The sequence below is a fragment of the Sminthopsis crassicaudata genome, chromosome 2 (genome assembly GCF_048593235.1).
Source record: "Sminthopsis crassicaudata isolate SCR6 chromosome 2, ASM4859323v1, whole genome shotgun sequence".
NCBI lineage: Eukaryota > Metazoa > Chordata > Mammalia > Dasyuromorphia > Dasyuridae > Sminthopsis > Sminthopsis crassicaudata.
Window position 1 is genome coordinate 474,946,553 of NC_133618.1, and position 23,236 is coordinate 474,969,788.

The window sequence follows — 23,236 nt, forward strand, 5'->3', positions numbered from 1 at the left end:
CTAAAATGAAGAATTCTAGGAATATTTTTGATAAAATACAGCCCACTTTGGGGACACTTAAAAGGTTCCAGATCAAAAAAAAAAAAAAAAATTCTGCAAAGCAATTAGAAAGAAAGAATTAAGGTATCGAGGAGTCCCAGTTAGAATCTTATAAGATCTAGCAGCCATGAATGGAAAGAAACAGAGAGGTTGGATTATGAGATTCTAGAAGGTAGAGTATATAGCCTATCCTCAATAATATTAATTAATAGTAATAATATACTCCAGTAAAATGGAGTATAATACTGCAAGCAGAAAATCAAACTTTAATGAAATAGAATGACTTCCAAGGATTTCTGATGAAAAGGCTTGAGTTGCATAGAAAACAGTAAAATAATATGGAAAATAGTACAAACAGGAATTAAGAGAAGCAATAAAAAGAAACATAAATGAACAATCATAAGTATGTAAGCTGTAATAAATCATTTATATTTTATTTTTTATTTTTTATTCCCCCCTTTTATTTATTTACTCACTCATTTATTTATTTATTTATTGCTCATTTGCTTGTTTATTTATTTATTTATTCATTCATTCATTTATTTATTTTTTGCTGAGGCCATTGGGATTAAGTGGCTTGCTCAGGGTCACACAGCTAGGAAGTATTAAGTGTCTGAGATCAGATTTGAACTGGGGTCCTCCTGAATTCAGGGCTGGTGCTCTATCCACTGCGCCACCTAGCTGCCCCCAACTTTTTTCTTTTTTTTAACTAGATTACTAAACTAGTAGATCAAAGATACTATAATTATAGTTTGCCTAGGTTATAGTAACCATTTGATAAATGCTCTCATTTAATTTTTATGGGCTAGATTATAATAAAATTAGGTGAATTTGGAAATGGTTGATTGGCTAGACTCAAAAGTTAGTCAGCATCAAAATGAAGTTTCTTGGGGTCTGTGCTTGGGTTATCCTGTTTAATTTCTTTATTAGTGAGTCAAATAAAAACATAAATAATGTATTTATCAAACTTATAGGTAAGAAAAAGTTGAAAAGGATAGCTGACATATTGGAACAGCAAGGTTAGGGTACAGAAAAAAATCTGACTAGAACACTGGACACAGTGAGATAAGATAAAATTCAGTAAGAATATCACTTAACCTTAAAAAAAGATCTGAGGATTTTGGTGAACTGTAATCTTAATATAAATCAACAGTGTGATAGAGCAAATAGAATATAACCTAAATTAGGAGAAGCACAGATCCTTTCTTGGAATGGGGTGTGTGTGAAAGAATTGCTTTGGTTAGAACCCATCTGGAGTACTGCCCCCTCTTAGGAAGGATATTGATAAACTGGGATGGTAAAAGATCTAGTATTCATGCTGTATGAAAATAAGTTAAAGGACTTGTTGAGAGAAGACTGTTTCTGTTTTGAAGTGTTTGAAGGGCTGCATTTAGAAGGGGGACTTGTTCTGCCTGATCCCAGAAAGCATAACTAGGGGGAGTCCTTGGAACTGTAAGTGGAAGCTGTGATCTTCATGCCACCTTTAGAGCAGGTTGCCTGGGAGGGAGCAGAGGCGAGGAGACCCTGCTTTGTAGCCGGGGCTCTTTTTTGGGTTAGAATAGCTGCTGCTGAGGCTCTTTCTGGCTTAAGATTCTATGATCATAGGTTTTGCAGCTACAGTGACATCACTGAATAAAATCCACTTGGATTGGGAAAATAGCAGATTGATTCAGAAAACTTTGACCTATTGTGTCATTTATTTTGCTGTTTTTCTTCTCTTTACTTCTGGTATGTAGGAGATTGAATGATCCTTCAGTTGTCACTCCATTTTCCAGAGATGACAGGGGTTATACGCCATTGCATGTTGCTGCTATTTGTGGTAGGTACCCTTGTGTCTTTTTTTTTGGTAAAGGTTAAGCAAATTCATTAATCGGGGAGGGGAGGAGGTGTGTTTATTTTCCAGCCCAGTGCTCTTCATTTGAAAGCAGCCAAATCCTCTTTTAAAAATGCCAAATGCTTTGTCAGCTTACTCTTCAATTGCCTTAGCCTCAATCGCTGATGAAATGATCTCTGTCCAGCCTGAAGAGCAGTTTGAGAACCTTCATGTAAAGCCCATATTTCACTGTCATAATTAGTGTTGTGCAGGCAGCAGTTCAGTTCTCCCCACTACTCCTAGCCCTCATTCTCCATTTTCTTTGCAAGTTGAGTATCAGATATATCCAGCTATTTTCATAATCAGAACAAACTACTCTTCTGCCTTTTATTGCTCTGGACTGCTCTTTGCCAAAGGTCACAGACTTTTTTATGTTAACATATACTTTTTAATATTATCTCAAAGAAACTTACATTGCTTAAAACTTACGTTACAGAGTAAGTTTAAAGGAAAGGTTCCAATTTTGTCACTTGAATAATGTAGACGCTCTGACTCCTTTAAATAGCAAAGCACTTAATCTATATAAACTGAACCAAATGGATGATAAAGAGAAGAAAATGTTGGGATTTCCTGTTTGTTTGGAAAATCTTTGCCTCCGTTTAACTTGTTCCCTCTCAGTAATGTAGCTTTTATCTGTTTTGAAATACTTTTTGTATTCTCTCTAGGGCAAGCATCACTCATTGATCTGCTGGTTTCCAAGGGGGCTGTAGTGAATGCAACTGATTATCATGGGTCAACACCTCTTCATTTGGCTTGTCAGAAGGGCTATCAGAGTGTTACAGTAAGCAGTCTCTTGTTTCAATAATGACTACACGGAAAGAAAAAAGGAACAAATTAATAGGAGTCGACATTTGATTTTGCTGTTATATCAGTAGTTTTTCCATAAGCATTATTTCATTCATGAATAAGGTTTTAATTCCTGTCCTGCTGCATTACCTTCCTTACACTAACAAGGGCAAGTAAAAGGCAAAACAGTTAACAGAGGCATATGTATAGCTCTGGAATTAGTGGCATAAATAGCTTTTCTTGCATTTGGAATAATAGGGAATTTATAAAACCAAGAGAATCTTTGATTCTTAATAATTTAAAGAATTTAGATTTGTAATGTGTTAATTTGCTTTTTGATGGTACCTAAAGAATTACAATAGTATGTCATTTGTTCTTATACATTAATTTTTTGATACTTATTGTTGACTCTTTCTTTTTTAAGCTTCTGTTGTTACATTATAAAGCAGATACAGATGTTCAAGACAATAATGGCAACACGGCTCTCCATTTAGCATGTACATATGGTCATGAAGATGTGAGTAGTTATTTTCTGATTAAATAGGCATTGTGTATTATAGTAGTATTATAATTAATAGTAATTTTGTTTTAAAAGTGAGAAATTTCAATGTTCCTTTTGTATTTTGTCATTACCACTAGCTTTTATTATTGCATTAGGCTTCTAAAATATTTTGTCATTTTGAATTTCATCACCCTGTAAGTTCATCTTTTGATGCTAAAGAGAGAATGATCATTCTTGAATATAGATTGCCTAGTGAATTTGACTTAGCTAGGCATTCAGGACTTTCCACAATATGATTCTTCCTTTCCTTTCTAGTCTTCTCCCTAAAGCACAATAAAATTTGTCCTGCTTATATGTTCATAGTGTTTTCCATGCTTAGAATATCTTTCCTTCCACTTGCTTTAAAGCACAGTTCACTTACCTCCTCCGTGAGGTCTTCAATGTTCTCCATCTACTTTTCAGAAATAACTTTCTTCTCAGACTCAAAACATTTTGTTTTGCTGGTGTATTTTTTCATGCTATATTGTATGTTATAGTTTATTGACATCTTATCCGCCTTATAGACTATAAGTTCCATGAGAGCAGAAACAATGGTTTATCAAAAATGTATGTCTTCTAATAACCTTTTTTCCTAGGTTATGGTACTCTTATGATTTCAGGCATGCTACTTTCCTAAAAGAAATTCATCCTGATCTCTTCTTCCTCTTATTATTCTGGCCAGGACCACTGCCCTTTGACAATACCAGTTCAAGACTCATGTACAAGGGTACTAACTCAGTGACTCCAATAAATTATTGATACTCAGATGTTCAGTTTGTATGTCATACCCTGATAACTAAATGTTTTTCAACCTTTTTTTTTGCCTTTACATTTTAAAATTTTTTAAATTTTTCTTTTAATTTCTAAATTCTTTTCCTCTACTCTTCCTCCACCTCTTAATAAAAAATGTGATACTCATTGTATATATATGAAGTCATGCAAAATATTTCTAACTTAATCACAATGTGAAAACCCTCCCTCCCCCCACAATAAACCAAGAAGAAAATAAATATGTTTCAGTCTGTACTCATGAGTCTATCAGTTCTTTCTTTAGAAGCATATGGAATTTTTCATGAGTCCATTTTAATTGTCATAGATCATTGATTGCACTGATCAAAATAGCCAAGCCTTTTATAGTTCATTATCATCTATCACTTTGTAGGGTGTTCTCCAAGTCCTTTTCACTTGATTTTGTATTAGTTCATGCAAATCAAGTTTTTCTGATGGCATCTCTTTCTTTTCTCTCTCTCTCTCTCTCTCTTTTTTATTATAGCTTTTATTTACAAGATATATGCATGGGTAATTTTTCAGCATTGACAATTGCAAAACCTTTTGTTCCAGTTTTCCCCCTCCTTTTCCCCACCCCCTCCCCCAGATGGCAGGTTGAACAATACATGTTAAATATGTTAAAGTATATGTTAAATACAGTATATATATACATGTCCATATAGGTGTTTTGCTGCACAAGAAGAATCGGACTTTGAAATAGTGTACAATTAACCTGTGAAGGAAATAAAAAATGCAGGCGGATAAAAATAGAGGGATTGGGAATTCTATGTAGTGGTTCATAGTCATCTCCCAGAGTTCTTTCGCTGGGTGTAGCTGGTTCAGTTCATTACTGTCATATTGAAGCTGATTTGGTTCATCTCAATGTTGAAGATGGCCATGTCCATCAGAATTGATCATCATATAGTATTGTTTTTGAAGTATATAATGATCTCCTGGTCCTGCTCATTTCACTTAACATTAGTTCATGTAAGTCTCTCCAGGCCTTTCTGAAGCCATCCTGTTTGTCATTTCTTACAGAACAATAACATTCTATAACATTCATATACCACAATTTATTCAGCCATTCCCCAACTGATGGGTATCCACTCAGTTTCCAATTTTGGGCCACTACAAAGAGGGCTGCTACAAACATTCTTGCACATACAGGTCCCTTTCCCTTCTTTAAGGTCTCTTTGGGATATAAGTCCAGCAGTAACACTGCTGGGTCAAAGGGTATGCACAGTTTGATAACTTTTTGAGCATAGTTCCAAATCGCTCTCCAGAATGACTGGATGTGTTCACAATGCCACCAACAATGTATCAGTGTCCCTATTTTCCCACATCCTCTCCAACATTCTGCATTATCTTTCCCTGTCATTCTAGCCAATCTGATAGGTGTATAGTGGTGTCTCAGAGTTGTCTTAATTTGCATTTCTCTGATTAATAATGACTTGGAGCATCTTTTCATATGGCTAGAAATAGTTTCAATTTCTTTGAGAATTGTCTGTTCATATCCTTTGACCATTTATCAATTGGAGAATGGCTTGGTGTCTTATAAATTAGAGTCAGTTCTCTATATATTTTGGAAATGAGGCCTTTATCAGAACCTATGACTACAAAAATGTTTTCCCAGTTTATTTACTTCCCTTCTAATCTTGTCTGCATTGGTTTTGTTTATATAAAAACTTTTCAATTTGATATAATCAAAATTTTCTATTTTGTGATCAATAATGATCTCTAGTTCTTCTTTGGTCATAAATTCCTTCCTCTTCCACAGAGGTAAACTATCCTATATTCTAATTTATTTATAATCTCATCCTTTATGCCTAGGTCATAAACCCATTTTGACCTTATCTTGGTGTATGGTATTAAGTGTGAATCAATGCCTAGTTACGTGATGGCATCTCTCTCATAATTTCTTACAGCATGATAGTATTCCATCACAGTCCTAAGTCATAACTAGTTCAACCATTCCCCAATTGATTGATGTCCCCTCCGCAAAAAAGAACTGCTACAGAAGTTGCTGTACATATAGATCCTTTTTCTTTTTGTACATATAGATCTTTTTTTTTTAAAGCACATAGTTTTAGTAAGGAGATTATTGAGTCAAAAGGCATATGCCATTTTATAGCCCTTTGATATAGTTCCAGATTATTCTTTAGAATGATTGAATCTATTTTTAATGTACCTATTTTTTCATATCCACTTCAACATTTGCCATTTTCTTGTCTATTATATTAGCCATTCTGATGGGTATGAGATAATAACTCATAGTTGTTTTAATTTACATTTCCTTATTATTATTAGTCATTTAGAGCATTTTTTTTCCTTATTATTGATTGCTTTGAGTTCTGAAAACTACCTGTTGATATCCTTTGAACATTTGTCAATTCAGGAGTGAGTGGTTTTTACTTTTTATAAATTTGGCTGAATCTTCTATAATTTTAAAAAAATGAGACTTCTTTGAAAATCTTACTTTCAAATGTCTGCCCCTTCTCCCCAGTTTCTTGCTTTCTTTTTAATTTTGGCTGCATTGGTTTTGTGTATGCAAAACTTTTTTAATTTAATGTAATTAAAATTAATCCATTTTTACCTCCGATCCTTTGTCTCTTGTTTGGTTATGAACTCTTGATTTCTTCATAGATTTGGCAGGTAACATTTTTTCATGTTTCCTTAATTTGATTATAATGTTATCTTTATGTCTAAATCATGCACTTATTATCTTGGTATTTGATGTAATATGAAGCTGCTGGATCGCTCTCTAGGAAGAGAACTGCTGTGTCTACTCAAATCTCTCAGACAGATTCTTCTTCCTGTAACGAACCATTGTCTCCAGGCAGTTGCTGTTAACTCTTGTCCAAAGAAGTGACTTCCCTTCCTGCAGAGAGCCCCGTCAAGCCTGATGCAATTCAGAGTCTTTCTTCTTGAATCCTGGCTCTGAATCTCCTCCAGCTCTTATCCTTCTCCAGGCCGATCTGCTCTCTGCGCCCAGTGCTGTCTCTTTTTATCCTCCCAGAGAATGGGCGTGGGATAATGCAAGGGCTTCTGGGAAGAACCACCCCAGCCAATGAGCTTGCCCCCTCTATCAAGTCAACCTGAGTTCTCACCTTGTAATTGTCCAGAAAACCTGAATTCTCACCTTGTCACTATCCAGACAACCTCAGTTCTCACTTAGTAATCCTAACAACTCTTCAGTTTTCTTAGCAGTTTTTGTTAAATAGGAATTCTTGCTCCAATAGCTAGGATCTTTGAATTTATCAAATAATAGGTTACTATGGTAATTTAATTATTTATATTATGTACCTAATCTCTTTCTCTCTCCCCCCTCCCCCAGTCCCATTGGTTAAACACGTTTTAGAAACACTGATTTCACCCAAGAGGCTTTGTTTCAAGACTCAATGAATGGAGCAGCCAGATGGTACAGGGGTTAGAGCACTGGTCTGAGAGTCAAGAGATAGGCGTTCAAATTCAGCCTCAGACACTCACTAGCTGTGTGACTGTGCAAGTCACTTAACCCTGATTGCCATCCCCCCTGAAGATGCAGTGCGTATTTGTCAGCTTTACCTCCAAAACATAACTCTCCTACTTGTGATACCAAATGCAGTCTTGACCCAAGAGTCGCTTAAAGGATTTAGATTTTTACATATTATCTTAATTGACATATCCAGTTATTTCCTATGTTTAAATCTTGATTTTTTCCCTTTTAAGAAAGGCAAATGTAATGCATATAGAGCACTGTGCCTTCCACATTATGTGCTTTAGAAAGTAAATCTTAATCTGATAACCCAGAGTCCTTTCAGATTTAACCCTGTATTTATTGCTGTTATTTGATCACTATATAGAATTAAAACTTATTTGTGATGGGACAAATCAGAAAGTAGAAGTGAAGCTTCACCTTTTTACTTGATGAGTGGCACATGCAGTTATGATTTCCCAATTTCTTTGCAGTGTGTGAAGGCTTTAGTCTACTATGATGTGCATTCTTGCAGACTAGATATTGGTAATGAAAAAGGAGACACTCCTCTTCACATAGCTGCTCGTTGGGGCTATCAGGGCATCATAGAAGTACTGCTGCAAAATGGAGCCAGCACTGAGCACCAGAACCGAATGAAGGAAACACCACTAAAATGTGCATTAAACTCCAAGGTAGCATTCTTAATCTTTACATTTGGGCCTTTATATTTATAATTTGTTTCCACAGATTTGTTTCTTTTATTCTTTTACAAATATTGTAGGCATTTTTGAGGACAGAATTTGGCTTACAGGTGTTTACTTGCATTTGAATGTTAATTATTAATGCATTTAACTTATAAATTTAATTTCCAAAGTACCTTTCTCAGTGGAGTATCAAAGATTTTAAATAATCAGGTAAATTCTTTCTGCCCAAATCACAGAAGGAAATAGGAAAAAAGGATTTTTGCTTCTGTTAAGTTGTCTTCATTTTAAACATGATTCTTTTATTCCAGTAAGCCTTTTCACTAATGTGAAAAATACATCTGTTATATTAACTTTATTCCTTGAATCTCTCTAATCCTGAATCTTTTGGAAAACTAAATTTACATCTTCTTGTTCACATACAGAAGTCATCCTAGTTAATGTTTTTTCCTTTATACAAAAGGATACATCTTGTTTTTCAGTATTTTCAGGAAGATGTACTTTTGAGTGGGCCAGAAAATTTTTCTATGGCTTTTTCCATTTGCATTTCTGGAAATTGAGATTTTTCTGTAATTTTCAAAATTATCCTTGGCCACTTTACAGGTTTTTAGTTTCCCACAACTTCTCCATTTAGGATTTTTAGCTTGTAGGCAACAGTTCATCTTGGAGAGGTCATATTTTGTAAAGCCAGGGTATAATAAAATGCAGTTATATGATCTTTTAATATTTTGGATGACTTTTTTGTTTATTTTCCTTCATTATTTAATTTTTTTTTTTAAACTAGATAGTATCTGTCATGGAAACCCATCACCTTGTCTTTGAAAGGGGAAAGAGATCTTCTGAGGTAACTATTTATATTGCCTTAACTTTAACAGAAACATCACTTTATTTTTCCTCTGAAAAATTTTTTGTTGTTTTTTTCTCAATAGTATTTTATTTTTCCTAATACATGTAAAGATAATTTTCAAAATTCATTTTTGTAAATGAATTTTCCAATTTTTTTTCCCTTCCTCTCTTACTTCCCTTCTCCCCCAAGAGAATAAGGAATCTGATATAGGTTAAACAATCACAGTCCTTTTAAACATATTTGCATATTTGTCATGTTATACAAGAAAAATCAGACCAGAAGAAGGGATTAAAAACCACAAGAAAGCAAAAGCAAAAAAAAAAAAAAAAAAAAAAAAAAGGTGAAGATACAGTGTTTTCTTTCTCTGTTCTTCCTCTGATGGCTTTCTTTTTCTTTCTAGTTCTTTCTCTGAGTGCAGATGGCTGATCATCACATAATCTATTATTGTGTGCAATGATTTCTTGATTCTGCTCGCTTCCTTCAATACCAGTTCATGTAACTCTTGCAAGACTTTCCTGAAATCCTGCTGATCGTTTCTTACAGAACATAACTTACTCAGCCATTCTCCAGCTGATGGGCATCCACTCAAGTTTCCAGTTTTTTGCCACTACAAAAAGGGCTGCCACATAGGAGTCCCTTTCCCTCCTTTATGATATAAGCATAGTAAAGACACTGCTGGGTCAGAGGGTATGACAGTTTGATAGTCCTTTGGGCATAGTTCCAAATTGTTCTCCAGAATGGCTGGATCAGTTTGTGAACTGACTCCACCAACAATGTAGCAGTGTCCCACTTTATCCATATCCCCTCCAACATTCTGCATTATCTTTTCTTGTCATCTGAGCTAATCTGAGAAGTAAAAATCTTCACTTTTCCAGTATTTAGGAATAGAGGGCACTAAATCCTGTTGTCTTTTCTTTATTTTAGTCCCCTGTTCGTTCTCCTCTATGTTCAGTGGATTCCATCAGCCAGGCCTCCTCGATCTCAAGCTTATCTTCAGCTTGTGCCGACCTGAGACAAGAAGAAATAAAAAATAATTATAAAGAGGTGAGGTTTCCTAGAGAGGTTGGGATTAGGACAGAACTTTGAAATTTGGGGCTTTCTTGTCTCTCAAAGATAACATATTAATAAATATGTCCACTAAAAACTATATCTCAGAAGAATATAAAAAGTGTACCTATTTCTGTGATATTGTAAATAATATAAACTCTAAGATGAGATATGCTATGTGGCATGGAGAAATAAAATATTTTGCTGTTTTGTGTGTGTGGGGGGATAATCTTCAATGAACATTTAAAGATTTCTTTTAGCTTACCCCCTAACATAACACATACCCAACAGGTGTATTAAATGCTTGTCAATTGCTTGATAATTCTGAGCCATTTCTCACCTTTCTTCAACCTGGAATATTAATTTAGGCTAACATTACTAAGAATGTAGATCTACTACCTAAAGAAATCATGATGTACGTTCTAAAGCCTATTTACAAATGCCTTTTATAAATGCTATTGCTTACTTCTTTTACCATCAGTAATTGAGAGGTGATCTGGAACTTTTCAAGCTTTCAGTAAGCATTTATGTTCCACAAAGTGATAACTTCAAGGTGAATGAAGGCCACTATATTTTCAGAATTATTTAATTTTACAATTACAAAAGCCATTTTGAAGAACCTTGTCTGATTCCATTCTCCTTTTTTTTTAAAGGTAGAAAAACTTTTGAGAGCTGTTGCTGATGGAGATCTAGAAATGGTAAGTTCCCCTGAATTACCTTAAAAATAGAAGATTGGGAGATTACCTTAAAAATAGAATAGGGAGTCTTTAGGAGGTCAGAGGACTTCATTTCAAATCTCACCTCTAACTCCCAATACTTGTGTTTTCTTGTTTCCTAATCTGCAAAATGAAGGCCTCTAAAATCTCTTCCAGTGACAACAGTGATGACCTACAACAATTGATTTTAATTGGCCACCTCAGTTCTAGGTAGATTTGTGTGTGTGTGTGTGTGTGTGTGTGTGTGTGTGCCTTTTTTATTTTCTTACATCTGACTCTTCTTAGTTTGCTCTCTCAAATTTTAGTGCTATGAAAAAAAAAAAATCAAATGAAGGTGGCCTAGCTGTACCTGATTTAAAACTATGTTAGAAAGCAGCAGTTACCAAAACCATTTGATGTTGGCTAAGAAATAGACTAGTTGATCAGTGGAATAGGTTAGGTTCCCAGGACAAGATAGTGAATAAAAATAGCAATCTAGTGTTTGACAAACCCAAAGATCCCAACTTTTGGGATAAGAATTCATTATTTGAAAAAAACTGCTGGGAAAACTGGAAATTAGTATGGCAGAAATTAGATATGGACCCACACTTAACACCATATACCAAGATAAGATCAAAATGGGTCCATGATTTAGGCATAAAGAACAAGATCATAAATAAATTAGAGGAACATAGAACAGTTTACCTCTCAGACTTGTGGAGGAGGAAGGAATTTGTGACCAAAGGAGAACTAGAGATCACTATCGATCACAAAATAGAAAATTTTGATTATATCAAATTAAAAATCTTTTGTACAAACAAAACTAATGCAAACAAGATTGGAAGGGAAGTAACAAACTGGGAAAATCTTTTTACAGTTAAAGGATCTGATAAAGGCCTCATTTCCAAAATATATAGAGAACTGACTCTAATTTATAAGAAATCAAGCCATTCTTCAATTGATAAATGGTCAAAGGATATGAGCAAACAGTTTTCAGATGATGAAATTGAAACAATTTCCACTCATATGAAAGAGTGTTCCAAATTACTATTGATCAGAGAAATGCAAATTAAGATAACTCTGAGATACCATTACACACCTGTCAGATTGGCTAAGATGACAGGAAAAATTAATGATGAATGTTGGAGGGGATGTGGGAAAATTGGGACACTGATACATTGTTGGTGGAGTTGTGAAAAAATCCAACCATTTTGGAGAGCAATCTGAAATTATGCCCAAAAAGTTATCAAACTATCCAGCAGTGCTATTACTGGGCTTATATCCCAAAGAAATACTAAAGAAGGGAAAGCAACCTGTATGTGCCAAAATGTTTGTGGTAGCCCTTTTTGTAGTGGCTGGAAACTGGAAAATGAATGGATGCCCATTAATTGGAGAATGGTTGGGTAAATTATGGTATATGAATGTTATGGAATATTATTGTTCTGTAAGAAATGACCAGCAGGATGAATACAGAGAGGCTTGGAGAGACTTACATGAACTGATGATGCTGAGTGAAATGAATAGAACCAGGAGATCATTATACATTCTGATGGAAGTGGATATCTTCAACAAAAAGATCTAATTCAGCTCCAGTTGATCAATGATGGACAGAATCAGCTACACCTAGAGAAGGAATAATGGGAAATGAGTGTGAACTGTTTGTATTTTTGTCTTTCTTCCCAGGTTATTTTTAGCTTCTGAATCCAATTCTTCCTGTGCGACAAGAAATTCGGTTCTGCACACATATATTGTATCTTGGATATACTATAACACATTTAACATATATGGGACTGCCTGCCAGGGTGGAGGGAAGGGAGGGGAAAATTTGGAACTGAAGTGAGTGCAAGGATAATGTAAAAAATTACCCATGCATATGTACTGTCAAAAAATTATAATTATAAAATTAAGAAAAAAAAATTTAGTGCTTTTCCCCTTATGTCATATTGACTTCTTGTCTCTCAATGCTACAGAATTGTTTTTCCATCTTTTGGGATGGAGATAAGATTTGAAATTCTACCTTTAGAACATTCTTCTTCTCCTCAATTATAGTGCCATCTCTGTGGTTCATTCTGTTGTTCCCTTGGATTATTAACAGTCTTCAACCTCTAGTCTTCTCTCCAGCTTGTCTTTCACATAAGTGAGATCTGTGATCTCATTAGTCAGCATATTTTATGTATTGGTATTGGTCATAATCTGTCCTTGCCTTCCCATCCTGTGTTATTCTGGAAGCCTTCCTTTAAGGTTTTTGTTCATTTTTCACATTTTGTCATTTCTAGGCCATATATTTTTTATTTATCTTTTTCTTGTTATTGACTCCCTTCATTTTCTAATAATACTTCCTTCATTTATTTTACACCATTAATTGTGCATAGGCCTTCATTGGAAAAATGCTATAACTTACTTGAGTCTATCATGTGTCTGTCTCTGTTGACTAAAAGGTTAATCACAGTTCTGATTTCTTGAAATTTTGGGGGAACTTCTGGCCAAGATGGTGGAGAGGAGGCACACATCTGCTTAAGTTCCACATTTTCTCTCAGAATTTATTTCATGACAAATCTTGGAATTTATGCTTGACCGGAAAAACCCCCTACAAATAATCACAAACAGAAGACATCCTTGAAATTCCCCAGAAAAGGTCTGTTTTTGCTCGGGGGCAAGGACTAACAAATGGTGCAGGCTGAGAGAGAGGTAGGCAGACTGCTCACACTGTGAAGACCAGAGTCGGGGAATGGGTATGATCTCTGCCGTTTCTGAGGAATGACCTTTACCACAGTGTGGATATTCTGTCTTGGCAGCAAGCCAGGATCAGCAAAGAAGCTGTAAACACAGGAGGTAAAGAATAAAACCCTGAAAAGCTAGCATCTCTTGGGACCTGGCCACCCCCACCACCACCTGGAGTGACTCAACATGTTGTTAGCGCCTCAGAGCACAGACATAGTGCAGCCATTGCTGTCCTGTTAGTGCCTCCCTGCTGTCTCCTGCAGTCTGTAGAGGAAGCCTGATAATACCATCCAGCCCCATCGCGCCCCCCCCCCAAAAAAAAAAAGCAGAATATTTGTTTTTCTTGTTAATTTGTTTTCTTTGATTCTTCTCTGACAAAATGAACAAAAAATTTAAAAGGGCTCTAACCATTGATAACTTCTATATGACTAGAGAGCAGACTTCAAACCCTGAGGAGAGTAAAAACAGACTGTCCCCAGAGGAATCCCCAAAGGGGGATAAAATCTGCTTCTCAATACACAAAACAGTCATAGAAAAAATCAAAAAGGCTCTCACAAGAGAGCTAAAAGAGAAATTGGAAAAGGAAAGGGAAGCTTGGCAAAAGAGTCTGGAGAAGTCATCCCACTCATTTAAAGATAGAGTGTATAAAGAAATCAAATCCTTGAAAAACAAAATTAATGAACTGGAAAAAGAAAACAGCTCTCTAAAAAATAAAATTGGCGAAATGGAAAAAATTTCCATAGAACACAAAAACTCACTTAAAAGCTCAATTGGACAATTACAAAAGGATATAAAAAAAGTGAGTGAAGAAAATATATCATTGAAAATCATAATCGAACAAATAGAAGTGAATGGCTTGAGGAGATACCAAGAATCAGTCAAGCAAAACCAGAAAAATGAAACAATGGAAAAGAATGTCAAGTATCTTCTTGGGGAGACAACAGACCTGGAAAATAGATCCAGGAGAGACAATCTGAGAATAAGTAGACTCCCTGAAAAATATGAGGGAAAAAAGAGCCTGGACACTATTTTCCAGGAAATTATCAAAGAGAACTGCCCAGATGTTTTAGAAACAGAGGGTAAAATAGACATTGAAAAAATTAATCGATCACCTAATGAAAGGGACCCTAAAATCAAAATGCCAAGAAATATAGTGGCCAAGTTCAAGAACCATCAGACGAAGGAAAAAATATTGCAAACTGCTAGAAAAAATCAATTCAGATATGGAGGAACCACAATAAGGATTACCTAGGATCTAGCAGCGTCCACATTAAAGGATCAAAGGGCCTGAAATATGATATTCTGAAAGGCTAAGGAACTTGGTATGCAGCCAAGAATAACTTGCCCAAGGAAGAAGATGGACATTTAACGAAATAAATGAATTCCATCTATTCTTGATGAAAAAACCAGATATAAACAAAAAGTTTGATCTCCAAATACAGAACTCAAGAGATTTCTAAAAAGGAAAAAGAAATCTTGAGAACTATATTTCTGCCATAAAGATATATAAAAAGCACATGTATACTTTGTTCTAGAAACTAGATGGAAGGGAAATTATATAAGAAAAAAGGGTAAAGTGATGGTACTACATCTCATGAAGAGGCAAAGGCTACCTATTATATCTGAGAGAAAGAATGAGGGGGATGAGCAGTGTGTATCATTCTCATTAGAATTGGCTTAAAGAGAAAAAATATAGACATATTTGATTTATGGTGAAACTCCTTCCACTTCAGTGAAAAGTAGGAGGGGAAAAGGAAAAGGGAAGGAGTAAGCTAAGGGGAAGGGAATACAGAAATTATGAGGAAAAGGGGAAAAATAGGGGGAGGAACTCTAAGGTGGGGGACGGATACTAAAAAGGGAGGGCTGTGAAAAGCAAGTGGTGCTCACAAGTTTAATACTGGGGAGGGGAGTAAGGAGGAAGGAAAGGATAAAAGCATAAGCAGGGGTTAACATGATGGCAAACAATACAGAATTAGTCATTTTAACCATAAATGTGAATGGGGTAAACTCCCCCATAAAGAGGAAACAGTTAGCAAACTGGATTAAAAGCCAGAATTCTACAATATGTTGTTTACAGTAAGCACACCTGAAACAGGGTGATACATACAGAATAAAGGTAAAAGGTTGGAGCAGAATCTACTATGCTTCAGGTGAAGCCAAAAAAGCAGGGGTAGCCATCCTCATCTCAGATCAAGCAAAAGTAAAAATTGATCTAATTAAAAAAGATACAGAAGGGCACTGTATCTTGCTAAAGGGTAGCAAATATAATGAAGCAGTATCAATATTAAACATATACACAACAAGTCGTACAGCATCTAAATTCTTAAAAGAGAAATTAAGAGAGCTGCAAGAAGAAATAGACAGCAAAACTATAATAGTGGGAGATCTCAACCTTGTACTCTCAGAATTAGATAAATCAAACCACAAAATAAATAAGAAAGAAGTCAGAGGTAAATAGACTACTAGAAAAGTTTGATATGATAGATCTTTGGAGAAAACTAAATGGAGACAGAAAGGAGTACACTTTCTTCTCAGCAGTTCATGGAACGTATACAAAAATTGACCATATATTAGGACATAAAAACCTCAAAATCAAATGCAGTAAGGCAGAAATAGTAAATGTATCCTTTTCAGACCACAATGCAATGAAAATTACATTCAATAAAAAGCCAGGGGAAAATAGACAAAAAAAAAAATTGGAAACTAAATAATCTCATACTAAAGAATGATTGGGTGAAACAACAAATCATAAACATAATTAATAACTTACCCAAGAAAATGACAATAATGAGATCATACCAAAATGTGTGGGATACAGCCAAAGCAGTAATAAAGGGAAATTTTATATCTCTAGAGGCCTACTTGCATAAAATAGAGAAAGAGAAGGTCAATGAATTGGCCTTACAACTAAAAATGCTAGAAAAGGAACAAATTAAAACCCCCCAGACAAACACAAAACTTGAAATTCTAAAAATAAAAGGAGAGATTAATAAAATTGAAAGTAAAAAAAAAACCTATTAAATTAATAAAACTAAGAGTTGGTTCTATGAAAATAATAAAAAAATTAGATAAACCCTTAGTAAATCTGATTTAAAAAAGGAAAGATGAAAAGCAAATTGTTTTTTTGTTTTTTTTTTACATAGAAGACATTTTTAAAATTAATTTTATAATTATAATATTTTTTACAACATTATCCCTTGTACTCCCTTCTGTTCCGAATTTTCCCCTACTTCCCTCCACCCCCTCCCCTAAATGGCAGGCATTCCCATACATATTAAATATGTTATAGTATATCCTAAGTACAATATATATGTGCAGAACCGAATTTTGTTGTTGTTGTTGCAAAGGAAGAATTGGATTCGGAAGGTAAAAATAACCTGGGGAGAAAAACAAAAAATGGTAACAGTTCACACTCATTTCCCAGTGTTCCTTTTCTGCATATAGCTGATTCTGTACATCATTGATCAATTGGAATTGGATTAGCTTTTCTCTATGTTGAAGATATCCACTTCCATAAGAATACATCTTCATACAGTATCATTGTTGAAGTGTATAATGATCTCCTAATTCTGCTCGTTTCACTTAGCATCAGTTGATTAAGTCTCTCTAAGGCTCTCTATATTCATCCTGCTGGTCATTTCTTACAGAACAATAATATTCCATAACATTCATATATCATAATTTACCCAACCATTCCCCAATTGATGGGCATCCGTTCATTTTCCAGTTTCTAGCCACTACAAAAAGGGCTGCCACAAACATTTTTCCTTCTTTAGTATTTCCTTGATTTATTAGCCCAGGAGTAGCACTGCTGGATCAAAGAGTATGCACAGTTTGATAACTTTTTGGGCATAATTCCAGATTGCTCTCCAGAATGGTTGGATTCTTTCACAACTCCACCAACAATGCATCAGTATCCCAGTTTTTCCACATCCCCTCCCACATTCATCATTATTTTTTCCTGTCATCTTAGCCAATCTGACAGGTGTGTGTAGTAGTATCTCAGAGTTGTCTTAATTTGCATGTTTCTGATCAATAGTGATTTGGAACACTCTTTCATATGAGTGCAAATCGTTTCAATTTCATCATCTGAAAACTGTCTGTTCATATCCTTTGACCATTTATCAATTGGAGAATGGCTTGATTTCTTATAAATTAAAGTCAATTCTCTGTATATTTTGGAGATGAGGCCTTTATCAGAACCTTTAACTGTAAAAATGTTTTCCCAATTTGTTACTTCCCTTCTAATCTTGTTTGCATTAGTTTTGTTTGTGCAAAAGCTGGAAAAGCAAATTGTTAGTCTTAAAAATGAAAAGGGAGAACTCGCCACTAATGAAGAGGGAATTAGACCAATAATTAGGAGTTACTTTGCCCAACTTTATGCCAATAAATTTGATAACTTAAATGAAATGGAAGAATACCTTCAAAAATATAGCTTGCCCAGATTAACAGAGGAAGAAGTAAATAGTCTAAATAGTCCCATTTCAGAAAAAGAAATAGAACAAGCTATTAACCAACTCCCTAAGAAAAAATCCCCAGGACCAGATAGATTTACATGTGAATTCTTTCTATCAAAAATTTAAAGAACAATTAACTCCAATGCTATATAAAGTATATGAAAAATTAGGGATTGAAGGAGTCCTACCAAATTCCTTTTATGACACAGACATAGTACTGATACCTAAACCAGGTAGGCTGAAAACAGAGAAAGAAAATTATAGACCAATCTCCCTAATGAATATTGATGCTAAAATCTTAAATAAAATATTAGCAAAAAGACTACAGAAAATCATCCCCAGGATAATATTCTATGACCAAGTGGGATTTATACCAGGAATGCAAGGCTGATTCAATATTAGGAAAACTATTAGCATAATCGACTACATTAATAACCAAATTAATAAAAACCATATGATCATCTTAATAGATGCAGAAAAAGCATTTGACAAAATCCAATATCCATTCCTACTAAAACCACTTAAGAGTATAGGAATAAATGGACTATTCCTTAAAATAATCAGGAGCATATATTTAAAACCATCAGTAAACATCATATGTAATGGCAATAAACTGGAACCTTTCCCAGTAAGATCAGGAGTGAAACAAGGTTGCCCATTATCACCATTACTATTCAATATTGTATTAGAAGTGCTAGCCTCGGCAATAAGAATCAAGAAAGAGATTAAAGGAATTAGAGTAGGTAATGAGAAAACCAAACTATCACTCTTTGCAGATGATATGATGGTATACTTAGAGAACCCCAAAGATTCTGCTAAAAAGCTATTAGAAATAATTCATAACTTTAGCAAAGTTGCAGGATACAAAATAAATCCACATGAATCCTCAGCATTTTTATACATTACCAACAAAATCCAACAGCAAGAGATACAAAGAGGAATTCCATTCAAAATAACTGTTGATAGTATAAAATATTTGGGAATCTATCTACCAAAGGAAAGTCAGGATCTATATGAGCAAAATTACAAAACACTTTCCACACAAATAAAGTCAGATTTAAATAATTGAATGCTCTTGGATAGGCCAAGCGAATATAATTAAGATGACAATACTCCCTAAACTAATCTATGTATTTAGTGCTATGCCAATCATATTCCCAAGAAACTATTTTAATGACCTAGAAAAAATAACAAAATTCATATAGAAGAACAAAAGGTCTAGAATTTCAAGGGAATTAATGGAAAAAAAAAGTCAATTGAAGGTGGCCTAGCTGTATCTGATCTAGAACTATATTATAAAGCAGCAGTCACCAAAACATTTGGTATTGGCTAAGAAATAGACTAGTTGATCAGTGGAATAGGTTAGGTTCACAGGGCAAGATAGTGAATAAAAATAGCAATCTAGTGTTTGACAAACCCAAAGATCCCAACTTTTGGGATAAAAATTCATTATTTGACAAAAATGAAATTAATGTGGCAGAAACTAGGCATGGACACACATTTAACACCACATACTAAGATAAGATCAAAATGGGTCCATGATTTATGCATAAAAACAAGATCATTAATAAATTAGAGGAACATAGGATAGCTTATCTCTCAGACTTGTGGAGGAGGAAGGAATTTGTGACCAAAGGAGAACTAGAGATCATTATTGATCACAAAATAGAAAATTTTGATTATATAAAATTAAAAATCTTTTGTACAAACAAAACTACAAGATTAGAAGGGAAGTAACAAATTGGGAAAACATTTTTACAGTTAAAGGTTCTGATAAAGGCCTCATCTCCAAAATATACAGAGAACTGACTCTAATTTATAAGAAATCAAGCTATTCTCCAATTATAAATGGTTTCAAAGGATATGAACAGACAATTTTCAGATGATGAAATTGAAACAATTTCCACTCATATGAAAGAGTGTTCCAAATCACTATTGATCAGAGAAATGCAAATTAAGACAAGTCTGAGATATTGTTCTGTAAGAAATGACCAACAGGATGAATACAGCGAGCCTTGGAGAGACTTACATGAACTGATGCTGAGTGAAAAGAGAAGAACTAGGAGATCATTATACACTTCAACAATGATACTGTCTGAGGATGTAATCTGATGGAAGTGGGTATCTTCACATAGAGAAGATCTAATCTAGTTCCAATTGATCAATGATGGACAGAATCAGCTACACCCAAAGAAGGAACACTTGGAAATGACTGTTTGCATTTTTGTTTTTCTTCCCAGGTTATTTTTGTCTTCTGAATCCAATTCTTCCTGTGCAACAAAAAATTCAGTTCTGCATACATATATTGTATCTAGGATATACTATAACACATTTAACATGTATGGGACTGCCTGCCCTCTAGGGGAGGGGGTGGAGGGAAGGAGGGGAAAATTTGGAATAGAAGTGAGTGCAAGGGATAATGTTGTAAAAAATTACCCATGCATATATACTGTCAAAAAAATGTTATAATTATAAAATTAATTTAAAAAAAACATGAAATTTTTGTGATGTTCCAAGATTTGCAGTCATACAGGAGAACAATTGTATTAAAAAGATGAGTCTTTTTGCTGGGGGAGGTGCATTTGGTAGGGCAGCTTAGGATCATTAATAGTGCAATTTTCCACAAGCAACTTTTTTTCTATTTAATTTTGGATCCAGCTCATTGGTTTGTTTGTTTTTACCTTTTTTGGAGTTTTTGCTCCATTTTTGGGTATTGATATACTCAGTTGACTGACCCACTTCACCATAGACATTTTTTAATTCATTTAATTTTTCCTCCATTAATTTTTCCCCTCTGAGGCAAATTGGGGTTAAGTGACTTGCCCAGGGTCACACAGCTAGGATGTTTTAAGTGTCTGAGGTCAGAGTTGAATTCAGGTCCTGATTTCAGGGCTGGTGCTCTATCCCTTGCACCACCTAGCTACCCCTCCTATATGACTCATTAATTCTGATCTTTTAAATAATTATGCATTTTATGTAAGACACTGCATTGTTGATGAGTTTTGATAGAGGTGATGCATGACATCTTAATGCCCTTTTTGGAGGCAGAATGCCATGGTGGATAAAGTGTGGTCTTGTGATACATGGAGAGATGAGTTCAAATGTAGTATCCCACCAGCTGGATGAACGTTAGTTAAGTCATTTAACATCTGGTTTTTTCATTTGTAACATAGGGATAATAAGAATATTCTTTCACATTGTTGTCATTGTTGAATCAAATAAGCACTTTGAAAACCTTTGATCAATCTATAGTTGTGGGCATTTGTTGTAATTATTATAGTTATTGTTTATTATCTATAGACACATATTTCTAGACTTGTATACAGTAGTCCTTGGAGCTTATTGAGTTCAACCTCCTCATTTTATGGATGAGGAGGCCTGAGGCTCAGAGGTAATAAATGGCAGTGCAAGATGATCCTACACAAACTGGTTAATGCATCTCTTTGTTTTCTGGTTTCCCATATTGATACTTGGAGTGTCATTGAATAAGCTTTTCTTCATAGTTTCATTTATCAAAAAATCTTGTATGATTTTAACATATTCTTATGATATAGGGGAGACTGGAAGAACACTTTTTAGACTGTCCTACAAAAGCAAATACTTTTGTAATCAACCAATAAACACTGCAAAATTGGATATTCATTTTATATAGTCATTTGTTTGACTATAAAAAAATTGGTCTTCTATAGGGATTGAATGCAGAAGCCTTCTTGTTCCCTTCTCATATGTTCATCAAATATAAAGATGATAGAGTAGACATGTGTTGGTAATTATTTATGTTCTCTCCATTGCCTTTTAATATTAATATTGTCCATTCTTTTGATGTCTTCTCCCTGAAATATCTTGTAAAATTAACAACCCTTGACTTTCTTGCAAAGCATGAAGATGGTAGCCATGGGCAAAACCAACTTGGAAGATAAATTTATTTATAAAATCCCACAGAAAAGCATTATGAAAGCCTATGCATGACATTTGCCTCCTAAACGTACAAAAAGTAGGTTAGAAACAAAAATGTATGTAAAAACTTGATACCTACCTACATTACATCTCAAGATGACTCAGAGATGAAACTGGCAACGAATAAGCATAAATTGGAACAAATTTGACAGTGTTTCTATAACTTTTTTCTCATTAGTGACTGTTGAAACACTGCTTTTGAATATTAACACTTCAGTACTATAAAAAAGTAGAAACAGTTCTTTTGAAGATCAACTTAGGAATAGTCTAAGTGATAACATAACATAGCTGCCAAAATAATCTGAGGGCATAAATTTGACAAATTCTCTTACCTTTTCAAAAAGCTTCAGTGGTTCCAGATTGCCTCTAAAATAAAAAAAGGGAACACCATAACCTAATACTCAAAGCTCTCCACAGTTGGCTCCCAAACTACATTTCAAGCCTTTTTTAATGTTCTTCTTATTTTCTGTTATACTGCATCTTTCTCTGTCCTCTGGATTTAATAGACTCATCTTCTGAACCTGGGTCTGGAATGTATGTTTCTTCCCTGCTGTATTTCTCATCAAAATCATTTTAATTTTCCTGGTGATTCTGTTTGGCTGTAAATTTTCAAAAAACAAAATTTCAGAGGTATCAAAATTATAGGTGATATATATAGTATATGTGCTGTGGCATATTACCCTTGCTGCCTTGTGCATAAGAAGTGGCATAGAAGGATAACAAGGATATGTATGTCTTAGTGAAAAAAAATCACATGGTCATATATTTTAAAAGATGACTCAGCTGTTATTCTGGTTATATCTAAAATATCAAAAGACCTAGAAGAAGTAGCCTTGTAGCACTTTGGATAAATCCTCTATGGAAGATTTATGAAAGATCATTAACAAAAATTATCTAGGATGAGAAAGTATCTATGAGTTGCAATCTATTTTCATTTTGGGAGTATTTATACCATAAGTGAGATTAGAGATAATGTGAAAATATATGGCAATACTACTTCTAATCTTCCTCTTTTGTTTATCAAATTTAATCATTCTTTGAAAGTAGGTTCTTAGATTCTATAGTATTGCCTTCTTTATTAGCTTATATGTGACTTGTTGCATAGGATATATTAAAGAAGTGGGAGCTGTAGATAAGTAATACAGTAGAGCTTTTTAATTTTGATTCTTTAATTATCATTGTGGTTGAGTTGCTAGATATTCATTAGTAAGATCCAATTATAATTGTTGGGGGAAGTGTTTATAGCTTGTATCTATTTAAAAGGATATTAACCTTTGCTCAAAGTCTTTTGTTAATCCCTTAGAATTATAAAGCCTTACCTTTTGTTGTGAGCATTGTGAATGATCTTGA

The 23,236-nt window shown here is 34.4% G+C and overlaps 1 protein-coding gene across 1 annotated transcript in view; it reads left to right on the forward strand.

Moving 5' to 3' along the window:
• The window catches only part of ANKRD27 (ankyrin repeat domain 27), a 97,660-nt gene that overhangs the window by 51,841 nt on the left and 22,583 nt on the right, over positions 1-23,236 (forward strand). The window contains exons 15-21 of the mRNA XM_074293245.1: positions 1,776-1,858; positions 2,578-2,693; positions 3,123-3,215; positions 7,956-8,153; positions 8,947-9,006; positions 9,934-10,053; positions 10,710-10,754. Coding sequence (XP_074149346.1) covers positions 1,776-1,858; positions 2,578-2,693; positions 3,123-3,215; positions 7,956-8,153; positions 8,947-9,006; positions 9,934-10,053; positions 10,710-10,754 — 715 coding nt within the window. The remainder of the gene's footprint in view (positions 1-1,775; positions 1,859-2,577; positions 2,694-3,122; positions 3,216-7,955; positions 8,154-8,946; positions 9,007-9,933; positions 10,054-10,709; positions 10,755-23,236) is intronic.